Below are 19,296 nucleotides of genomic sequence, written 5' to 3'. Positions count from 1 at the left end.
ATCTCATCCAATGCCATTTCTACACCTGGTGAGATAATGATTTTTCTCCATTTTTTCCCTTAATGCAGTGAATTATATTAATTGATTGATTAAAAAAAAAAAAAAACTGACCATGCCTGCAGCATTCAGGATCTTAGTTTTCCAACCAGGGATCAAACTTGTGCCTCCTGCATTGGGAGCATGGAGTCTTAACCACTCAACTGCCAGAGAAGTTCCTGTTGATTGATTTTTTACTATATGTATTTTTTACTTTCCAATAGTTTTAGATGTATAGAAATGTTAAGATAGCACAGATAATTTCCATATACCCTCTCCTTGTTTCCACTAGTATTAGTATCTTACATTAGTATACCCTGAATGAATTTTGAATGCTAAATCTTCAAACATGTTGAATAAGTTACATTTTTCTAGAAATCTATTTTATCTAAGTTTTAAATTTTACTAGTATAAACGTATTCTTGTTATTTTCTTAATGTCTATAGGACTGGTAATGAATGTTGTCTTCTTTTTCAGTTCTGTCATCGCTATTTTTGTCTTCTTTACCAGGGATTTATCAATTTGATTGAAATGGGTACATTCTGGTTTTACTGCTCCTCTCTCCTATATTTTATTTATTTAGTTAGTTTTTGAGGGGTGCACTGCATAGCTTGTGGGATCTTACTCTCCCGACCAGGGATTGAACCCAGGCCCTCAGCAGTGAAAGCACAAAGTTCTAACCACTGGACCATCAGGGAATTCCCTATGCTGTATTTCATTTTGTTTTCTTATGCTTTCCTTAACTTCTTTATTTCATTCTACCTGCCTTCTTTAGGTTTAATGTGCTAGCCCCTTTTTCTCTTAACTTCTTGAGACACACTTTGATTTTTCACCTTTCTTCTTTTCCAACATATGCATTTAAGGCTATAAGTTTTCCTCTAAATATGATGTTAGATGCATCCCTCAAGCATTACTGTTTATTTTTGTTCAATTTAAATCATTCTGTATTTAAGCACTGATTTTACAAAATGTGATATAAAGGTCAACTAAATTTATAATTTAATTTGTTCATGTAAATTGCCTTCAAAATACACTGCAGCTAGGATGTGCCAGGAGAATCCCAGGGACGGGGGAGCCTGGTAGGTTGCCGTCTATGGGATCACACAGAGTCGGACACGACTGAAGTGACTTAGCAGCAGCAGCAGGATGTGTATAAAACTTTACATGCATTTGGAAGGAATCACACAGAAACAGTTGCTTTTTCAACAAAATTAGCCAGTTTCACATCCCTTTTGGTCAGTCTCCCACAGATATGTGAGGTGAGAGGCACATGGACCTTGTACACATTGAACCATTCTAGGTAATGATTCATCTTCTCCGTTTGTAGGTAACTTGAGACATAAAACCAGATGCCTGATTACAATTTCTGAAAGAGAACTCCCTGTTGATGGCATCTCTCTCACTTAATTGTGACCATCCAGCTGCTTTAAGGTCAAGTATAACTCAGTTCCTCTCCTATGGTGTCAACCAGTGAACATCTGCTAAAGTTCTGGTTCCAGCGCCAGACCCACACCTGTCTGGTGCACTGCCTGCCCTCAAGTTTTAATGTGTACAGCTTTTCATTTTCTGTTCAAATTATTTCCAAATTTTAATTGTGATTTATTATTTGACTGCTGGATTACTAAGTATATTTTAAAATCTCCTAAAATATGGTGGTGTTCTAGTTATCTTTTTGTATTGATTTATATCTTATCTGCCAGAGAAGGCAATGGCACCCCACTCCAGTACTCTTGCCTGGAAAATCACATGGATGGAGGAGCCTGGTGGGCTGCAGTCCATGGGGTCGCTAAGAGTCTGACACGACTGAGTGACTTCACTTTCACTTTTCATTTTCATGAATCGGAGAAGGAAATGGCAACCCACTCCAGTGTTCTTGCCTGGAGAATCCCAGGGACGGGGGAGCCTGGTGGGCTGCTGTCTATGGGGTCGCACAGAGTCAGACACGACTGAAGTGACTTAGCAGCAGCAGCATATCTTATCTGCATATAGTCAGACTATAGTCATTGTGATTTTAATGCTTTGATACATGAAACTTGCTCTTAACCCAGAACATTTCTTGTAAAGGTCCAGTCTTGTAAGCATTCATGCGTGTTTGAAAAGAAAGTATAGTCGGTATGTTAGGTGCTTTCTCTTTCTATGTCGAGTGCTGTTGTCTGTCACTAAGTTGTGTCTAACTTTTTGCGACGCCACACACCAGGCCTCCCTGTCCTTCACTAGCTCCCAGAGTTTGCTCAAATTCATGTCCACTGAGTCAGTAGGTCAAGTTTATTATCTGCATTCTAATTTTCTACAACATTCTTAGTTTTGTTTGTCTGCTTATTCTGCCAATCCCTGAAAAATATTTGTTAAATTCTCTTATCACTGTGGACATCTCTATTTCTCATTGTACTTTGGTTAATCTTTGCTTTATATATTATGAAGCCATTTTACTAATTCACACGAACAAAAATTTTTCATCGTTTTATTTCATGTAATTTTTCAGTATTTATTTTTATTTATTTATTTGGCTGTGCTGAGTCTTAGCTGCAGCACACAGGATCAATGATCTTTTTTACAGCATAAGAACTCTTAACTGTAGCAAGTGAGATCTAGTTCCCTGGCCAGGGATCAAACCCAGGCACCCTGCACTAGAAGCATGGAGTCTTAGCCACTGGACTACTAGGGAAGTCCCTATTTCATGTAATATTAATCTATCTACAATAGCTTTTCTTTGGTTAGTAGTAATATAATATTATTCTTCTTTTACTTTCTGTTCTTTCCTTCTTTTATAAAAAATAGTAATATATTCTTCTTTTACTTTCAAATTTTCTGTCTTTATGCTTTCTCTCTTATAAAACATCATACAGTGTTTTTTTCTTTTGTTTAATCTTTCCTATCTTTTATCTATTTACATGTAATGAAGCTGCTGACATATTTATCATCATTTATTTATCCTATTTGCCGTAGTGTTATAAGTACCTTCCCTCCTTTCCTGCCATCTAGACTTTTTTTTTTTAACATTTATTTATTCGGCTGAGTTGAGTCTTAGCTGCAGCATATACAGGATCTTTAGTTGTGGCATGTAGGGTCTAGTTCCCTGACCAGGGACAGAACCTGGGACCCCCTGCATTGTGAATGTAGAGTCTTAGCCACTGGACCACCAGGGAAGTCCCCTAGACTATTTTTTTATTATAGTCATTTTTCCCCCTATAATTTAAAGATTACACACTTTAAAAAATCTTCTTGAAAACTACTCTGGATATTACATCATGCATCTCTTACTTATCAAAATACAATGTTAACAGGTACTTTCCGCCACCTTCCCCAGATAATATAAAGTCCTCACACCATTTAACTCTATCCCACTGCCAACTACTATTGTCATATATTTTAATTGTCATTTAAATTCAGTAAAACATTATTATTATTATTTAATAAGGTCTGCATTCATTTTATTTACCTACGTATTTTCTACTGTTCTTGTTATTTATTCCTGACCCTCCAAGCTTCCATCTGGTATTTTCCTTCTGTTTGAGTAATATTCTTTAGAATTCCATTTAGTGTGGGTCTCCTGGTATTCCTTCTAGAGTAACTTTTACAGGGAGGAATACCTGAGAAGTGCTTATTTCTTCATTTTTAAAGGATATTTCTGCTAGGTATAGAATTCTAGGTGTACCAATTATCATCTTTCAGTGCTTTGAATATGTTAGTCCATGGTTTCCTCCTTCCATTGTTTCCATTAAGAATACATTGTCAGTTTAACTGTTCTCTTTTGAAAGTAATATTTATTTTAGCCTGGTCCAGTTAAGATTTTTTTCCCTTGTCTTTCATCTGAAGCACTTTCACTGTGATGTACTTAGATATTATTTTCTTTGTATTTATTCTGCTTTTGTTTTGGGGACTTCTTCAATCTGCGGCTTAACTAATCAGTATTAAAAAACTTTTATCCATTATCTCTTCAAATACTGTTTGTACCCCATCCTCTCTCCCTCTTCTCTAGGATTGATTCCAAACACACAGTTGATACCTGTTCACTGTGTCTTCCATGTCTCTCATACTTTTTCTGAGTATCTTATTCTTTCTCTTTGTGATGTATTCTAGGTTGTTCCTTCTGACCTATATTCTAGTTCATTTATTCTCTGTTTAGCTTTACTGAGTCTTCTATTAATTCATCTGTTAAGTTTTTTTTATTTTTCATTCTTAGAATTTTCTTTTGGTGCTTTATCAGCTCTGCTACATTCCATTTTTATAATTCACAGTTCTCTGCCAAAATTTTTACTTTAGTCTTTTACATTCTTGAACATAGTTAGCATTGTTTAATTTTTTAGCATAGTTATTTTAAAGCTTGGTCTGATAAAGCTAACATCTGAAGAACTTAGGGGTCTGCTTTTACTTCTCACTCTTTCTGCTCATTTTCGTTCGTGTTGTTATGTCTTCTCATGTATCTACTTATTTTGGGTTGTGAGCCATGTATTATATTTGGAAAACTGCAGCAGTTTAAGGTTCTATATAATGCTATCTTAGTCTGAAAACGTTTGCTTTTGCCAGATGCTTGGGACTACCTTATGTAAATTTCAGAGACTGAAATGATTGAGGATAGTCCCTTTCAGGGAATTATACTTCTAGTTCACCCTTACTCTTACATGGATACAAGCTTTAGGGGCCCAAAACCAATGAGCAGAAGCTTACCCATATTCTATCCATTTTTGACAAGTCACAAACTCCCAACTTTCTCAGCTTCTATCAAGAGGGCTGGTCAATCTCTTAGCCCCCTCTTTTGAAATTCATGAATGTGTTTAGGAGAAAATTAGTCCCAAATGTGACCAAATGTCTTACTTCTCTGGATGTAGGCTTTTCCTCAGATCTCTACTTGGTAATTCTTTTTCACTTTCTTAGCTTTCTGAATGCCTCTGAAGCAACTTTTTAAAATATTTTGTCTAGCTTTTCTACTTGTCTTAAGAGTCAGGCTTGGTTTGAACTGTCTGGCATTATTAAAGCAAAAATCCTTAGCTTTTATATCACTCGGATAAAACCAAAATTGTAGTTTTAGTGTGGTTTCAGGAAGGAATGGATTTAGAAGTATGCTCAATTCACCAGCTTACCCTAAAAGGTTATTCTTCATTTCCCTTCAGAAAAAAATTTTGTTAAAGCCTGTATCAGTTTATAGTCACATACCTTGTTTAAAAAAAGAGGAAATGAGAAGATTCTATACATTTACTTTTGTACTTAATATCTAACACACTTTCCATATCAGCACCAATAGCTTTACTTCATTTTTTCACTTTTTAATGACTGTACTTCATACCATTCAATCTAACTCAACAAATATTTACCTACTATGCTCATTTACCTACTCTACTTGGTTCTGAGGTGATAATGGTAAGCAAAAACTAATTTTGTCCTCATTACTCAAATCCCTGTTGAGTGACTTGTAACAATACATGTATATTAACAGTAAAAATAAACGCAAAATTGTAACTCTATCAAATGCTAAGAAGTTAGCACCACTGATAAGAGAACACATCAGGGGTGTTGGGTCTAATCTGGGAAATCAGAAATACCTTCCATGACGAAGTGGCAATAAGTTGAATAGGAACTAACTAGAAGAGAAGCGGGAAGGAAAGGAGGCTTACTGCAAGGAAATAATCTAACTCCATGTTGAGAATCTACCATATGGATACATCATAATTGATTTACCCAGCTCTCCACTGAGGGATATTGTGATGTTTGAATCTTTTGCTACTATGTATGATAATTTGATAACTATTCCCAAATATAATTTTTGGTATAATATAGGAATCTCATTCTTACGATAATCAAGGATACATATAATAGCATTACTACATACAAGAGAGTTCACAATAATCTCCACTTAGATTAAAATACAAAATTTACTAGATCTATTTCTTACATATTTCATCCTTTCCTAACCTGAATTCTTTGTTTTAATTTTCACTTGGCTACACTATTTTCACAAGCACTGGTTCCCTGCAGTGATCTCCTATCCCATTCTTAAAGGTAAACATAGTTATGCCCCATCTGCTCTGCACCTTCAATGTGGAATTTGAAGCATAAGTATGATCAGGACTTTCATCTATATTCTCAAAGTAACCTGGGCTTTCTTCACAACACACATACTTCATCCTAACAGCTGAGTGAATCACCTTAGTATAAGCTTGGAGAGAATGAGGCAGTCAGAGGTTTATGCTAAGGTGCCACCATCTTTTCAGAATCTCCTGCATTCTCAGGTGAGTTAGGATCTATCTTTAAAATCAAATCTCACACAAATTACTAGAAAAAAAAATCTGGCTACATAAACAAAATGTAACTATATAAAAATCTCTCAGGCTAATAAGAAAAACAACCAAGCACGTAACAGTACAAAAGTGGGAAAAATGCATGAATGGACGACTCACAAAAAAGAAATAAAAGAGGTCAATAAGCACAAGAAAAAATGCTCATTAGTCATCATAAAAATAAAATTTAAAATTAAAAAAACACCAGACTATAAACATTATAATAAGTAGTATTTGAAAGAGCACTGAGAACTATGTGTTGCACATGCAAAGTGTAAACTGTTACAGCCTTTCCAGGTTATCTGTGTCTAAATGAAAATTATAAGTACTAATTGACACAGATTTTCAATTTATAGAAATCTATCCTATGGAAATAATCAAGAAAGTATTATTTTTCATTTCCTAATAGTGCTTTCTTTCATACCACATGTCAACATTTGACTTTATTGTTTGTTTGTTTTTCCCACCACTAGAATACAAGCTTATTGAGAGCAAGGGCCTATATAGTTCTTGGCACATATAAGGCTTATAATAAATGTTGATTGTTGGACAGAATATGCAAGGATTTATCTATAAAAATTTTCAAAACTGAAGTTTTAAAAGAAAAAAGTTGGAAAAAATTCAAAATCCATCAGCAGAGGATTGGTTAAAACAAAGAATAATCAACATGGACGACTATGTACCCATTGAAAATTAGTCTACAAAAATACCAGTAAATGTATGTGATGCTATCACATGACTTTATTTTTGTTAAAAAGAAAAAAAGAGGAGAAAAAAGATGCTAATAACAGGATTTATATCACGATGTTAACAGTGGGCATCTATGAGATGGTAGAATTACTGGTGACTTTTTCCCCTTATTTATGGCTTCCTGTATTTTTTGAATTTTATTTTTCTACAACAAACATAATTATTTTTTAATAAGGCAAAGAAAATTCTCTAAAACAAACTAAAACCCAAACTAAAAGTTCTTCATTTCTAGTTCAGAGAAGGAAAAGGCAAGTTTACCTTCAAGTTCATCATCGGAAATCAATTCATCATCAGAGCATATGTTGAGAATGTTAACCAGCATCTCTGTAACTAGATGATAAGACAAAAGAGTCCAAAATTTGTATAATTAATAAGGCACTTTCTCTAAAAGGATGTAGATATATAAATAAACATATATGTATTAAATAAACACAGATAAAAATGACTGATTGTTTTGCTGCTCAGAGTAGCTTAAGGAGCAGCACTAAATGCAGACTTTCAAGTTGATACAGATTTGGGGGAGATTACTTGCTCCAGTTAAAGTACAGAGTCTTTGAAGATTCCAACGCTTAACAACTTGATTTCATTTTAGACTGCTGCCAGAACCTTTTCTACACTGATACACACAGGAGAAGATTTCCTCCCATTTTACAAAGAAAGGAAGCCGCCAGGCCTATGTACAGCAGGCTGACAGATTTGCATAGCTCATTTGGTCGTGCTCAGTCACTCTTGTCCGACTCTTTGTGACCCCATGGACTGTAGCCCTCCAAATGCCTCTGCCCACGGAATTTTCCAGGTAGGAATACTGGAGCGGGTTGCCATTTCCTTCTCCAGGGATCTTCCTGACCCAGGGATCGAACCTGCATCTCCTGCATTGGCAGGAGGATTCTTAACCACTGTGCCACCTGGGAAGCTTATTTGTATAGATGCACAAATAGAATTCTAAGGATAAATCTTCTCATTTAAATCTCTTTATCACTGAAGGAAAGGTTATTCTACTGTTACTTACGTTATTCTAACATCTTGATCATGCAAGGCCAGCTAGTTTAAATTGATACTTAGAATAAGAAAATCATAATCAACTAGAATTATAATTTAAAATCCAATTAAGCGCCATTTAAAAGTCTTTGTAGGGAACAATGAAAACAAAAAACACTTGTGATAACTTTAAGAAAAACACTTCTGAACCATCAGGGAATGCATGCAAGTAGGAGGGTGTTACTAGTTAGGATAACTGATCTGTCTTAGTTCTCTTACCTTTTTCCCCGACAAACGGCAAAGACCACGTGAAAACATCCATAAAGTTTGGAAGCCAGTAGGGGTGTGGAGAACAGTTAAACTGCCTGATATTCATGACGTTGTTTTCATATTTTAACACAGCAGCTAAAAAAGAAAAAGAAAAATATCTGGCACAGAGGAACAGGACATGGTAACTGGTATACTGGATACAGCTGTGTACCTACTACCCAGATTTCAGGAACTGACTTTCCATTTATAAATTTAGGACACATGGAAATCTTACAGCATGTTGTACAGTTCATTCTTTTAAGAATTATCCCAAGGAACAAAGTTACCTGAAGAGCTCATATAATAAAAGTACAAAAGAAACTTAAGCTCTGATACTTCAAAGGTCTTGCATGGTAACTATCTATAGAAATCTCAGATTCCACATGAGAAAAATTTAATCATGATTTCCCTTTATAGGCCAAATGGTTACAATTATAACTTTCCTTTGAGGGCAAACATTTCTCATTAAATGAACACAGCCTGTTTTCCTAGTCATTAGCCAGGGCCAAAGATTTTATAAACTCTCTAGGAGTTTATAACAGCAGTTATTAATTCATAGTAGGGAATACAGATAGATGGTAAACTTGGAGCAATTTAACAAGGTTCAAAGTAGATTAAATCACTTCTCCATACAATATGTGAATAAAAAACTGCCCATCTCTCCTATACATAGTATACTGCTCACACTTTTAATGTTTAATATTAACAGGTTCATATACATATATTGCACACACACATTACTTTGGTACCAAACTGATTTTCTTTATAATTAAAATTTTTTAAAAATCCAGTCTCTTAGTTTGCATCACCAGCAATGCAATGTGGTTTGCTTTATTCTCTTAAATTATTCTTAGTATGATCATAAATAGAATAGGGTACAAAAGTTCTCTAGAAATGTCAGGTATAATCCATCTCCTGATTCCTGTCTCTTTGGTTATTACAGATAGCCTAGTATTCTCAAATTTTTAAGTCACTGAATATTTAAAACGTTTACCATAGACTATTAAATAAATATATGAAAACAGGATTTTCAGCTTTTAAGACGCTTCTAATACTGGTACAATGTACATGTCCCATTATTTTCATGTATATGTATTTTATTTAAGTTAGATGAGTATATAAATATTCAACAATTCCCTCAATCTACACAAGAAAAAGAGATGGAAGGTGGACACAAAAATAGAAACAGAGATCTTTAAAAATCATGACTTAAAGGTCTTTCACATAACCAGTAGAACTATTGATAAAAAAATGTCTGTTCGTACCAATAAGTCTAAAGAATATGCAAGAAAGAAAAGCAACAGAAAAAGAAGGAGGAAAAGGGGGACAGAGTCATCTTCTTCAAGAGGAATAATTAAGCATCACTAGAGATTATTTTAAATGCCACATTTTCTTCCTTCTCCAGCCCCCTAAAAGGTTAAGAAATGACCAAGGAAAACAAGATAGTTGCAAGGTAAAGGATGTTACCAATTAAGTCAAGGCCGACAGAAACACTCAGATTCAACTGGACTCTAAAATAGTTTACTAATGGAATGACCAAAACAAGACCAGATTAGAATGAGGCAAAGAATAAGCTGGCAGTTAGTTAAGCTAGTAAAGTGATTGCTGCTTTAGATGACACGTTTTAGCTTAGCACACTGATAAATCCACTGGCCAATCAATAGACACTTTAATAGCAAGGTTAATCAAGGCAGTGAGAAGGGAAAGTCTTCATCACAGATACGAGGGTGAGGGACAGACTGTCCTTGAGGAAGTCTGACAGCATGAGAGGCACATACCATTCATAAGGGAGGAAACAAAAACAAAAACCAAGTTTCTATTAGGAAAAGGGAAATAAGAAAGAATGGACTTAGGGGGAAGCGAGTACTGAAGGATAGCCAAGACTCAGAAAAGAATGATGAGAAGGAAAGCCAAAATGTAAGACTGGAAGAGAATTTAAGTCAAATAAATGCCTTTTAAAAATGGACAGCATGTCACTAAGGACATCCAGAGATAACTGATCCAAATCAGATTGAAATGAGATGTACCATTTCACAGTTGACTTTGAAATAGAGGAAATAAGTATACCATGGACCTCTTTTACACTTCTCTCCCCAACTGCATATACAAGATATGACTATAAAGTAATGAGACTTAAGAAACCATCAACGACAAACACACCAGACCTTATATATCAGATGAGTGTGGCCCTTTGATGTAATCACACCAGGCACAATAACAGTAGGATGTTATAGCAGTGTAGCGATTTATAGTCTGACCAATGCTTTTAATATTCATTTTGATTACTCCAACTTATCTTCAACAAGCCTATGTGACAGTTATTTAAGATCAACTGAGGCTCAGAGAAGTCAAGTAACTTGTTAATTGTGAATTTAAAAGTGAAGCAGGACTAGACGAGGATTTTTGCCTCCTAGCTCTCAGTGTTCTTATCAATGTACCTTGCTGCCTTACCATATGTTTAATCCAAAGATGCTGCCATTACTCAAAATGTTTTTGGAACTCTTCTTTTGGAATTACCTCCAGAGCCATTTTATAAGCAACACAAGGAAAACCAGTCTCATTACCTTATAATCATACCTTGTTCCTGACCCCAAATGGTATCGTCTAGCTTGATCACTCACCTTAGTCCTCAGTCTTGACTCCGAATGACTTTTGGCTGTTCCAAAAATCAAATCCACCCTCAAAGGACGATGATTTCCCATCACTGAGGATAATCAAAAGAATGTGTCGCAGACTCTGAAGGCAATGCCAAAAGAGGAGTTCCAAAAATGTTTTGAACAATGGCAGCATTGTTGGAATAAGGGTATAAGCTCCCCAGGTAACTACTTTGAAGGGACAATACTCACTTGGATATATTTGTTCTGGCATGTTTGTTTAAAAGTTCTATTATTTTATAGTCATACTTTATCAACAACAAAACAGTTACAGAGGCATGTTACAGAAGAGGCTTTTAGGTAGAAGATCGTCCTGATACAAACTTATCAACTAGGGAACATAAAAGTTAAATTAAAAAAAAAAGTGACTAAGACTACAAGAAAGCCTTAAAAGTAGAATTTCTGGATCAAAAGGCAAGTGTATATCCAAATCTTTTTTTTTCAATGGGAAACTGAAGTTAAGAAAGCTATGCGACTTCCTAAAGTCACACTATTAGTTTTGAGCAGGGCTTGGACTAAACAAAGATTTTTCTGACTTTTTGGTATAGTATTCATTCTAACTGTATCATTTTTCAAGAGCAAGAACAGTTTAATAATAGACATTAAAACACTAAATAGTGACATTTTATTGAGGGACTGTTATAAATAAATTAGATTCACCAAAACCAATAATTTATGCTGTTTTAACCTCAACCTGAAGTAATGTATTTCTTCTTATATTTTGATTCAATGGTACAGTCAAACCTACTGTAATCATTACTTATAATCACAGAGTCCCCAAATCCTTAGGAGATGAAAACTAAACAGAAGCCTAAATTCTAAGTTTCTTGGCCTTTGTTTCAATTAAGACTTCTTTTTTTCCTTATTTAAAATTTATAAATATATTCCAAAAATTACCTATGCACATAACATATGATTAAACTAGAGCTCACATTTACTCACAAATTCAAACTCAAGTATCGCTGGTCTCCTTTACCTTTATTGTTATAGACATCTAGGTAATTGGGTGCAGAGAAAATTGTAATGAGCGATGGAAAGCCCGTCATTTGGCTCTTCCTGTACATTCGATACCTAGAAGAGAAATGGCAGCCCGTCTGTCTTGATATTAAAAGAAGAAACTCTGCAGTGCTGCTGGGTTCAGAGTTTTGTCTTGCTTATTATTGCTGTTGTTGTTGGCTGTGCCACACAGTCAGCAGGATCTTACTTCCCCAACCAGAGGTAGAACCCACAGCCCCTGCAGTGGAAGCATGGAGCCTTAGCCCCTGGACTACCAGGGAAATCCTGGTACCGTTTTGATATAACTTACCCGGCATCTTGGGCTTCATGGGCTCTGATTATTGAGAGCAAATTATTGTTCTGCAGAAATTCACAAACTGCAGGGTAACTGTAAAAGAAAATTAGAAAACATAAATTCAGAATGAAGACACTTGTCTTTTAATAGGAGGCAGGGGAAAAATTAAGATGAAATGAATCTGTTTTAAATTTACAGGTTTTCATTACCACTGAACTTTTATTAATAGCTTAGCAATCATCACTCCTGTTTTCCCATGTCACTGATACACCTCATTCCAGATCAAGGACGTACATAACGGACAACCCTGGGACAGGAGGAGAGCTCCCCTACCTTCTAATTTTTTTCTTTTTAACCCATAAAACTCATAATAATAACACAATATTAAAACTTTTCTTAGTATCTTGATATTAAAAAAGTGTTAATACCAAAGCAGTGTGTGTGTGCATACACGTGTGTGTGTGTGGTAGGTACCAACAACTGCATAGGTGCTTTCTGAATGGCAAATACCCAATAGGAGAACTAGAGGATACAAAATTATCCCAGAGTTATCCAAGTGTTAATTATTTAATTTAGGTTTAGTCTTTGTTTCTTATTATGTTCAATAAGTTTTAAAACAGGTCGCACATTTATTCATGTGGTATAAAATGGAAAGATACAAAAAGTTCTACAGTGAAACGTCTCTCTCCAGCCTATCTCTATCTTCCAGTTACTCTGGAATCATCCAATGTCCGTGATTTGAGAGCCCTTCAGAGATACTTTACTCAGTTTCAAGCAATTATACACACACACATGCATAGCCCCCTTTAAGAAATGTTATCAGATGGTACACATAGCTTTTTCGTAGGTCTTTTTTTTTCTTCACTTTATATTAGTGATTATTCCAATCAGCATATAAAGGATTTGTTTTCTTTTTTTCATTGTTTAAAAATATTCTCATTGCATCGCCTGGTATATTCCTTTGTCGGGATGTACAACCATTTATTTAACTAGTCTTCTATTGAATGTTTAGGTTGTTTAAAATCCTTCAGCATAAACAATGCAGGAAGCAAAAACCTTGTACATGCATTTTACACATTTTCAAGTACAGTGGATTCCCAGTACTTGCAGTAGCTATGTTCTATATAAAGTTGCTGCAAAACTGAATGTCAGAACACTGAACTCCTAGGGGAAATGCATGGTTAGGGTCCAGTAAGCCTCTGGTCACAACATTTTCATAAACGAATCAACACATAACCTTGTTTTATATGTGTTTCTGTGCAAAGACACCTGATTTGAGATATAGTGTGGATTCATTAACATGGGACTTATGACCAACAGGGCCATACTTATTCCTGAATGAAATTTATCTAACACACCACAGCCTTCTGGCACATAAGAACACTAGACAGCACTTCAGTACTATGCTTGGGGTGATTTTAAACAGCAAAACACCAACAAAAATGTGGGAAATGTTTCACTAAATAGAGCACAGAAAAAATACTTGCTTACACTGTGAGAGCTGAAATAAGAAGGCAGAGCAACTGTGCCTTCAACCTCAGCGGGAACGTGCAACGGGTGACCCAAATTTTCCATTGCTCTGTACACATGAATGTCTGTGAGTGACTGGAATTGCTGAGAGTACTGACTCTGGGGTTACAAATACAAACAAGCAGGCAGATTTGCAAAACAGAATTTGTGAATAATGAGGATCGAAGATCATGAATGATAATAGCCACAGGATTACATTTTAGAAGTAGAAATTCTGGAATAAAGGCCAAGGCCATTTATAATTGAGAGATATTGTCAAGCTGACTGTCATAGAAACTATACCAATTTATATTCTCCTAAAGATAAAAAGCTTTATGTTCTTTATTTTAAGCAATGTACAGAGAAGTAAAATTTAAATGGTTCTATCATATTAGTCACTGCTAAAGTTGGCAGAATAGAATGAAAAAGTTACTTAGAAGAATGTTAAAACTGTGGCAAAACTGAGGTTTCTTTTTGTGTATAGACTTCATTTAATGAATGCATTATCTTCAGCAATTATCACAGATTTTCATGGTACTAAATACAGATATTACTTATTGGAATAAAATACTGGAATTAAAAAAAAAAAGTAGGCTTCAAACTTCCCTGAACCTCCCTACTTTGGAGTGGCAAAGTACAAAGAAAGCTCACATAGGAGATTTAAGACCACAATCAACTTCCAGGAAATGTCCTGGGCTTAGTTCACAATGTCCTGTTCTTTTTATATCTTTGCCAATACCAGCAGTTCCAAAAGCTAGAGAGCTTTTAAAAAAATAACAGGATTCCCTTGTCTCAGGCTTACTGAACCAGAATCTCTGAAAGAAGAGCCAAGAAATCTTTATTTTTCAAGAAGTCAACAGAGGATGCTCGGGAACAGATAATGTAGACCATCTAGAGTCAGACAATAACACTTCAGCACTACACGATGTTGTGTGCAATTGCATTTGGTATATTACACCGATTGGGGCATAACAGCTCATAAAGTGTAAAAAACAAAACAAGCAAAGGAAGAAAAGCGGTTTCTTCCTTTCATTAATCAAAAAATTGAGTGGACGTCCCTGAATGACACAGATGCAAGATACCAAATATGCAATTTAAAATACTTTGATAAAGTATATTACAACTTCCTCTTCTAATTTTCTGAGGATTCAGTTCAGTTCAGTCGCTCAGTCTTGTGCAACTCTCTGTGACCCCATGGACTGCAGCACGCCAAGCCTCCCTGTCCCTCACCGACTCCCAGAGCCTGCTCAAACTCTTGTCCATCAAGTCAGTGATAACATCCACCCATCTCGTCCTCTGTTGTCCCCTTCTCCCACCTTCAATCTTTCCCAGCATCAGAGGCTTTTCCAATAAGTCAGTTCTTTGAATTAGGTGGCCAAAGTATTGGAGCTTCAGCTTCAGCATCAGTCCTTCCAATGAATATTTAGGACTGATTTCCTTTAGAATTGACTGGTTTGATCTCCTTGCAGTCCAAGGGATTCTCAAGAGTCTTCTCCAACACCATAGTTCAAAAGCATCAATTCTTTAGCTCTCAGCTTTCTTTATAGTCCAACTCTCACATCCATACATGACTACTGGAAAAATCATAGCTTTGACTACATGGACCTTTGTTAGGAAAGTAATATCTCTGCTTTTTAATATGCTGTCTAGGTTGGTCATAGCTTTTCTTCCAAGGAGCAAGCGTCTTTTAATTTCACGGCTACAGTCACCATCTGCAGTGATTTTGGAGCCCAAGAAAATAAAGTCTCTCACTGTTTCCATTATTTCCCCATCTAATCTTAACTGAGGATTAGCTTACCTGTAAAAATAAGAGCACCCTCGGACAGTGTTGTGGGTATAGTGTTCCAAGGTCTTTTCATTGCCATAATCCTCGGAGGGATCAGACCAAAGCAGGTCACACACTGGCCCAAAGGCTGGAGGTTCTTTAAACCTGTCTAACTAGAAGACACGCAAAAGCCAAAAGAAGAGAAATCGTGAAAGCAAAAGAGCTTTTGGAAACTGTATGTGCATGTCCAGTCGCTTCTGTCATGTCCGCCTCTTTATGACCCCACGGGCTGTAGCCCGCCAGGTTCCTTTGTCCACGGGATTTCCCAGCGAGTATGCTAGAGTGGGTTGCCATGCCCTCCATCTGGGGATCTCCCGGCCCGGGGACTGGACCCTCGTCTCTTTAGTTTCCTGCATTGCAGATGCATTCTTTACTGCTCAGTCTCCGGGGAAGCCCTGGTCCAGGTCAAAAAAAGACCCTTCCAACCATAAGACTGTATTAGGAGAGTGGGTGGTAACCCGTAAAGAATTTTCCTTTAGGATGAAAATGAACATTTAATAAATTCACATGCATAGTTTTTGGTAATAAATTTTAATTAATAAATCCCCTTACGTCCTCATCTTAAAAGTGGTGCTCATTTAATTTGAATGTGAAGTCCATCACTATGGAAACATACTATTTATGAGAAAGAATATTTCAATTGCCTAGGTGAGTCCAGGTTACCATGAGAGCAGCAAGGGTTTTCAATGGCTCTGTTCATTGCTTATCTCATTCCGGTGGAGATTTATTTTAAAGAATGCTAGTTCTGGGGCGGGGGGGGTGGGCGGGTTTGCAAAAGGTTTCATCCTTTCCATTCTCTGCAGTGGAGGCATTTCACCGTAAGTTATTAACCGAAGCCTCTAATCACTGGTGCTTTAGTTAACGAAAACAAAGAAACAAATGAAAGCACATGCACCAAGTGACCAGGCGAGCTGAATGCCAAGGAAAGGACCCCTATGAAATGAAAGGGGCGCTTTTTATTAACACGACTGATTTAGAATTGTAAAATTTGAGATTCACTATGTAAAACAGTGAAAGTGTCACTATGTAAAACAGTGAAAGTGAAAGTCGCTCAGGGTGTCCAGCTCTTTGTGACCCCCATGGACTATATATAGTTCATGGAATGCTCCAGGCCAGAATATTAGAGTGGGTAGCCATTCCCTTTTCTAGGGATCTTCCCAACCCAGGGGTTGAATACCAGGTCTCCCACATTGCAGGCAGATTCTTTACCAGCTGAGCTATCAAGAAAGCCCAAGAATACTGGAGTGGGTACCCTATCCCTTCTCCACCAGATCTTTCTGACCAAGGAATTGAACCGGAGTCTCCTGCATTGCAGGCGGATTCTTTACCAGCTGTTTATTTAATAACAAGGCAGCAGAAAAGGCTGTGCATTGTTACTACCATCTTACCCTGAGAATAGTAACTTTAAGTCAGAGAAAAGAGTTTTCCAAACAGAAAATTTTTTAGTGTCCGTAAAAAGAGGAAAGAGAATACCTTTCCTCTCTCTGTATGTGAGAGAGGTAAGAGAATCTCTCTCTTCACGGTTCCGTCTTGAAAGTCTGTACGATTTTAAAAATTTGTCTGTTTCTTTTACGTTGCCCTATTCGTTGGTATTTAGCTATTCATAATATTCCGTTGTGGGGCTTCCCTGTGGTTCAGCGATAAAGAATCTTCCTGCCAATGCAGGAGATGCAGGTTTGCTCCTGGGTCGTGAAGATTCCCTGGAGGAGGAAATGGCAACTCACTCCAGTATTCTTGACTGGCAAATCCCATGGACAGAGGAGCCTAGCGGGCTACAGTCCACAGGTCTGCAAAGAGTCAGACATGACTTAGCAACTAAACAAGAGAATGCAAAGGCAGAGGAGAGAAGATGATGATGCAGAACAATATAATTGAAAAAAGACTGATGGCCTTTTTTCAATCATGAAGATACACAGTCCTGAAAATCACGATTACCAACTAAGGCAAGTGTAGCAATTAAACTCTACCATCTAAAAAGTCAAAGTCAATGAATTTCACAGATGAAGAGTCCTCAGCCCATCCATTTCAACTTCCTCATTTGACAGACAAGAAAATCTAAGAGGTTAAGTGATTTGCTATGGGTTACACAATTAATGGCGGCTTCCCTGGAAGCTCAGATGGTAAGGAATCTCCCTGTGATGTAGGTAAAATGGGTTCAATCCCTGGTTCAGGAAGATCCCCTGGAGTAGGGAATGGCAACCCACTCCAGTATTCTTGCCTGGAGAATTCCATGAACAGAGAAACCTGTCGAGCTACAGTCCATTGGACCACAGTCAGACACAATTGAGTGACTAACACTTTCACTTCACTATCACATAAGTAATGGCAGAACAGGGACTAGAACCCTGGTTTTCTTCCTTCCTTCAGTTCAGTCACTCAGTCATGTCTGACTCTTCGTGATCGCATGGACTGCAAACTCACATCCATCGAGTCTGTGATGCCATTCAACCATCTTATCTCCTGTCCTTATTGCAACATAATTTCAAGTTTCAGGTCTATACTCAAAATATGTTATGTTTCTAGTTTGTAAAAGCCAGGTTTTGTTAAAAGTTAGACATTTACTGGAAGAGAGGAAAGATGTTTATAGAAGCTACTGCCCAATAAAAGATCACTGGTGATTTGTTTTTCTTACTTTTAGTTATCCATATTTAATTTTTTTCAGCAATAAAGACAATTAACTGCAATAAAAAGCGAAATTAAAAGCATTTACTCCACAAGACTAATGAATGCTTACTTACTTTCCGAATGTCATCTAAACAAGTAATTTCAGGTGACATTCCTCCATGTACACACAGAAACTGCTGGTTTAAGAGGGCAGCAAGAGGAAGACAGTCAAATGTTTCCATACACGCATCGTACACCTGTTCAGAATATTTGATTCGACCTATTAAAGGAAAAACGAAGAGAAACAGAATTTATCATACCTGAGAAAGGATACAGGCCAGATGATTATAAAGCTACTCCAAAGCCATTTAATGCAGGCAAATTCAAAAAGACAATCATCTTTGTAAAGATATTTCTGAAAAGTTGTGGATAAAGGGCAGACAAAATCTCCATCTTTTTCTAAAGACAAGTGTGGCCTTGGATTAAGTTTCTAGTTCTGTTGTCCTGGAAACCTGATAAAGTGAATGTAATCAGCTGTGTCATTAGGCAACGGTGTTTATGGTAAAAATTACCCAATTACCTCAGTGCTCAGTTGCTAAGGCATGTCCGACACTTTCTGACCCCATGGTCTATACCTTCCAGGCTCTTCTGTCCATGGGATTTCACAAGCAAGGATACTGGAGTTGGTTGCCATTTCTTTCTCCAGGGATCCTCCAGACCCAGAGATCAAACCCGCGTTTCCCACATTTCCCACATTGCAGGTGGGCTCCTTACCACTGCACCACCTGAGGAACCCACCCAATTACCTGGTGGAAGCTACAGCTTTGGGCATCTCTGAGTTCAGTGACTCATGAGGTATGTCCCTGGTGGGACCCTGAAAACTATGCCAATAAAGCTTTCACAAGTGATACTGGCACTTGTGATGCATGAGGTTTCTAAGGCAGGGTGGCTCCCTAATCTGTCCAGTGTGGATACTGTTTCCTCACACCTGAGCTGTGAGTAGCAGCAGACTGGGGAAAGGGAGGCAAAAGGCAAGAAACCTCTGGACTGAGGCATGTGCTCTGT

At 37.0% G+C, this 19,296-nt stretch overlaps 1 protein-coding gene across 4 annotated transcripts in view; it reads right to left on the bottom strand.

Annotated features, from left to right (window-relative positions):
• The window catches only part of PPP3CC (protein phosphatase 3 catalytic subunit gamma), an 82,759-nt gene that overhangs the window by 13,946 nt on the left and 49,517 nt on the right, over positions 1–19,296 (bottom strand). For all 4 annotated transcript variants that reach the window (XM_052644588.1, XM_052644590.1, XM_052644589.1 and 1 more), the window contains exons 5-10: positions 18,366–18,511; positions 15,601–15,740; positions 12,309–12,386; positions 11,979–12,073; positions 8,319–8,444; positions 7,320–7,391 (exon numbers count right to left, since the gene is read on the bottom strand). In XM_052644588.1, coding sequence (XP_052500548.1) covers positions 7,320–7,391; positions 8,319–8,444; positions 11,979–12,073; positions 12,309–12,386; positions 15,601–15,740; positions 18,366–18,511 — 657 coding nt within the window. The remainder of the gene's footprint in view (positions 1–7,319; positions 7,392–8,318; positions 8,445–11,978; positions 12,074–12,308; positions 12,387–15,600; positions 15,741–18,365; positions 18,512–19,296) is intronic.

Source organism: Budorcas taxicolor, chromosome 8 (genome assembly GCF_023091745.1).
Source record: "Budorcas taxicolor isolate Tak-1 chromosome 8, Takin1.1, whole genome shotgun sequence".
In the NCBI taxonomy this organism is placed as follows: domain Eukaryota; kingdom Metazoa; phylum Chordata; class Mammalia; order Artiodactyla; family Bovidae; genus Budorcas; species Budorcas taxicolor.
The sequence above is the reverse complement of the archived record's forward strand: the minus strand, read 5'-3'. Positions and strand labels throughout refer to the sequence as shown.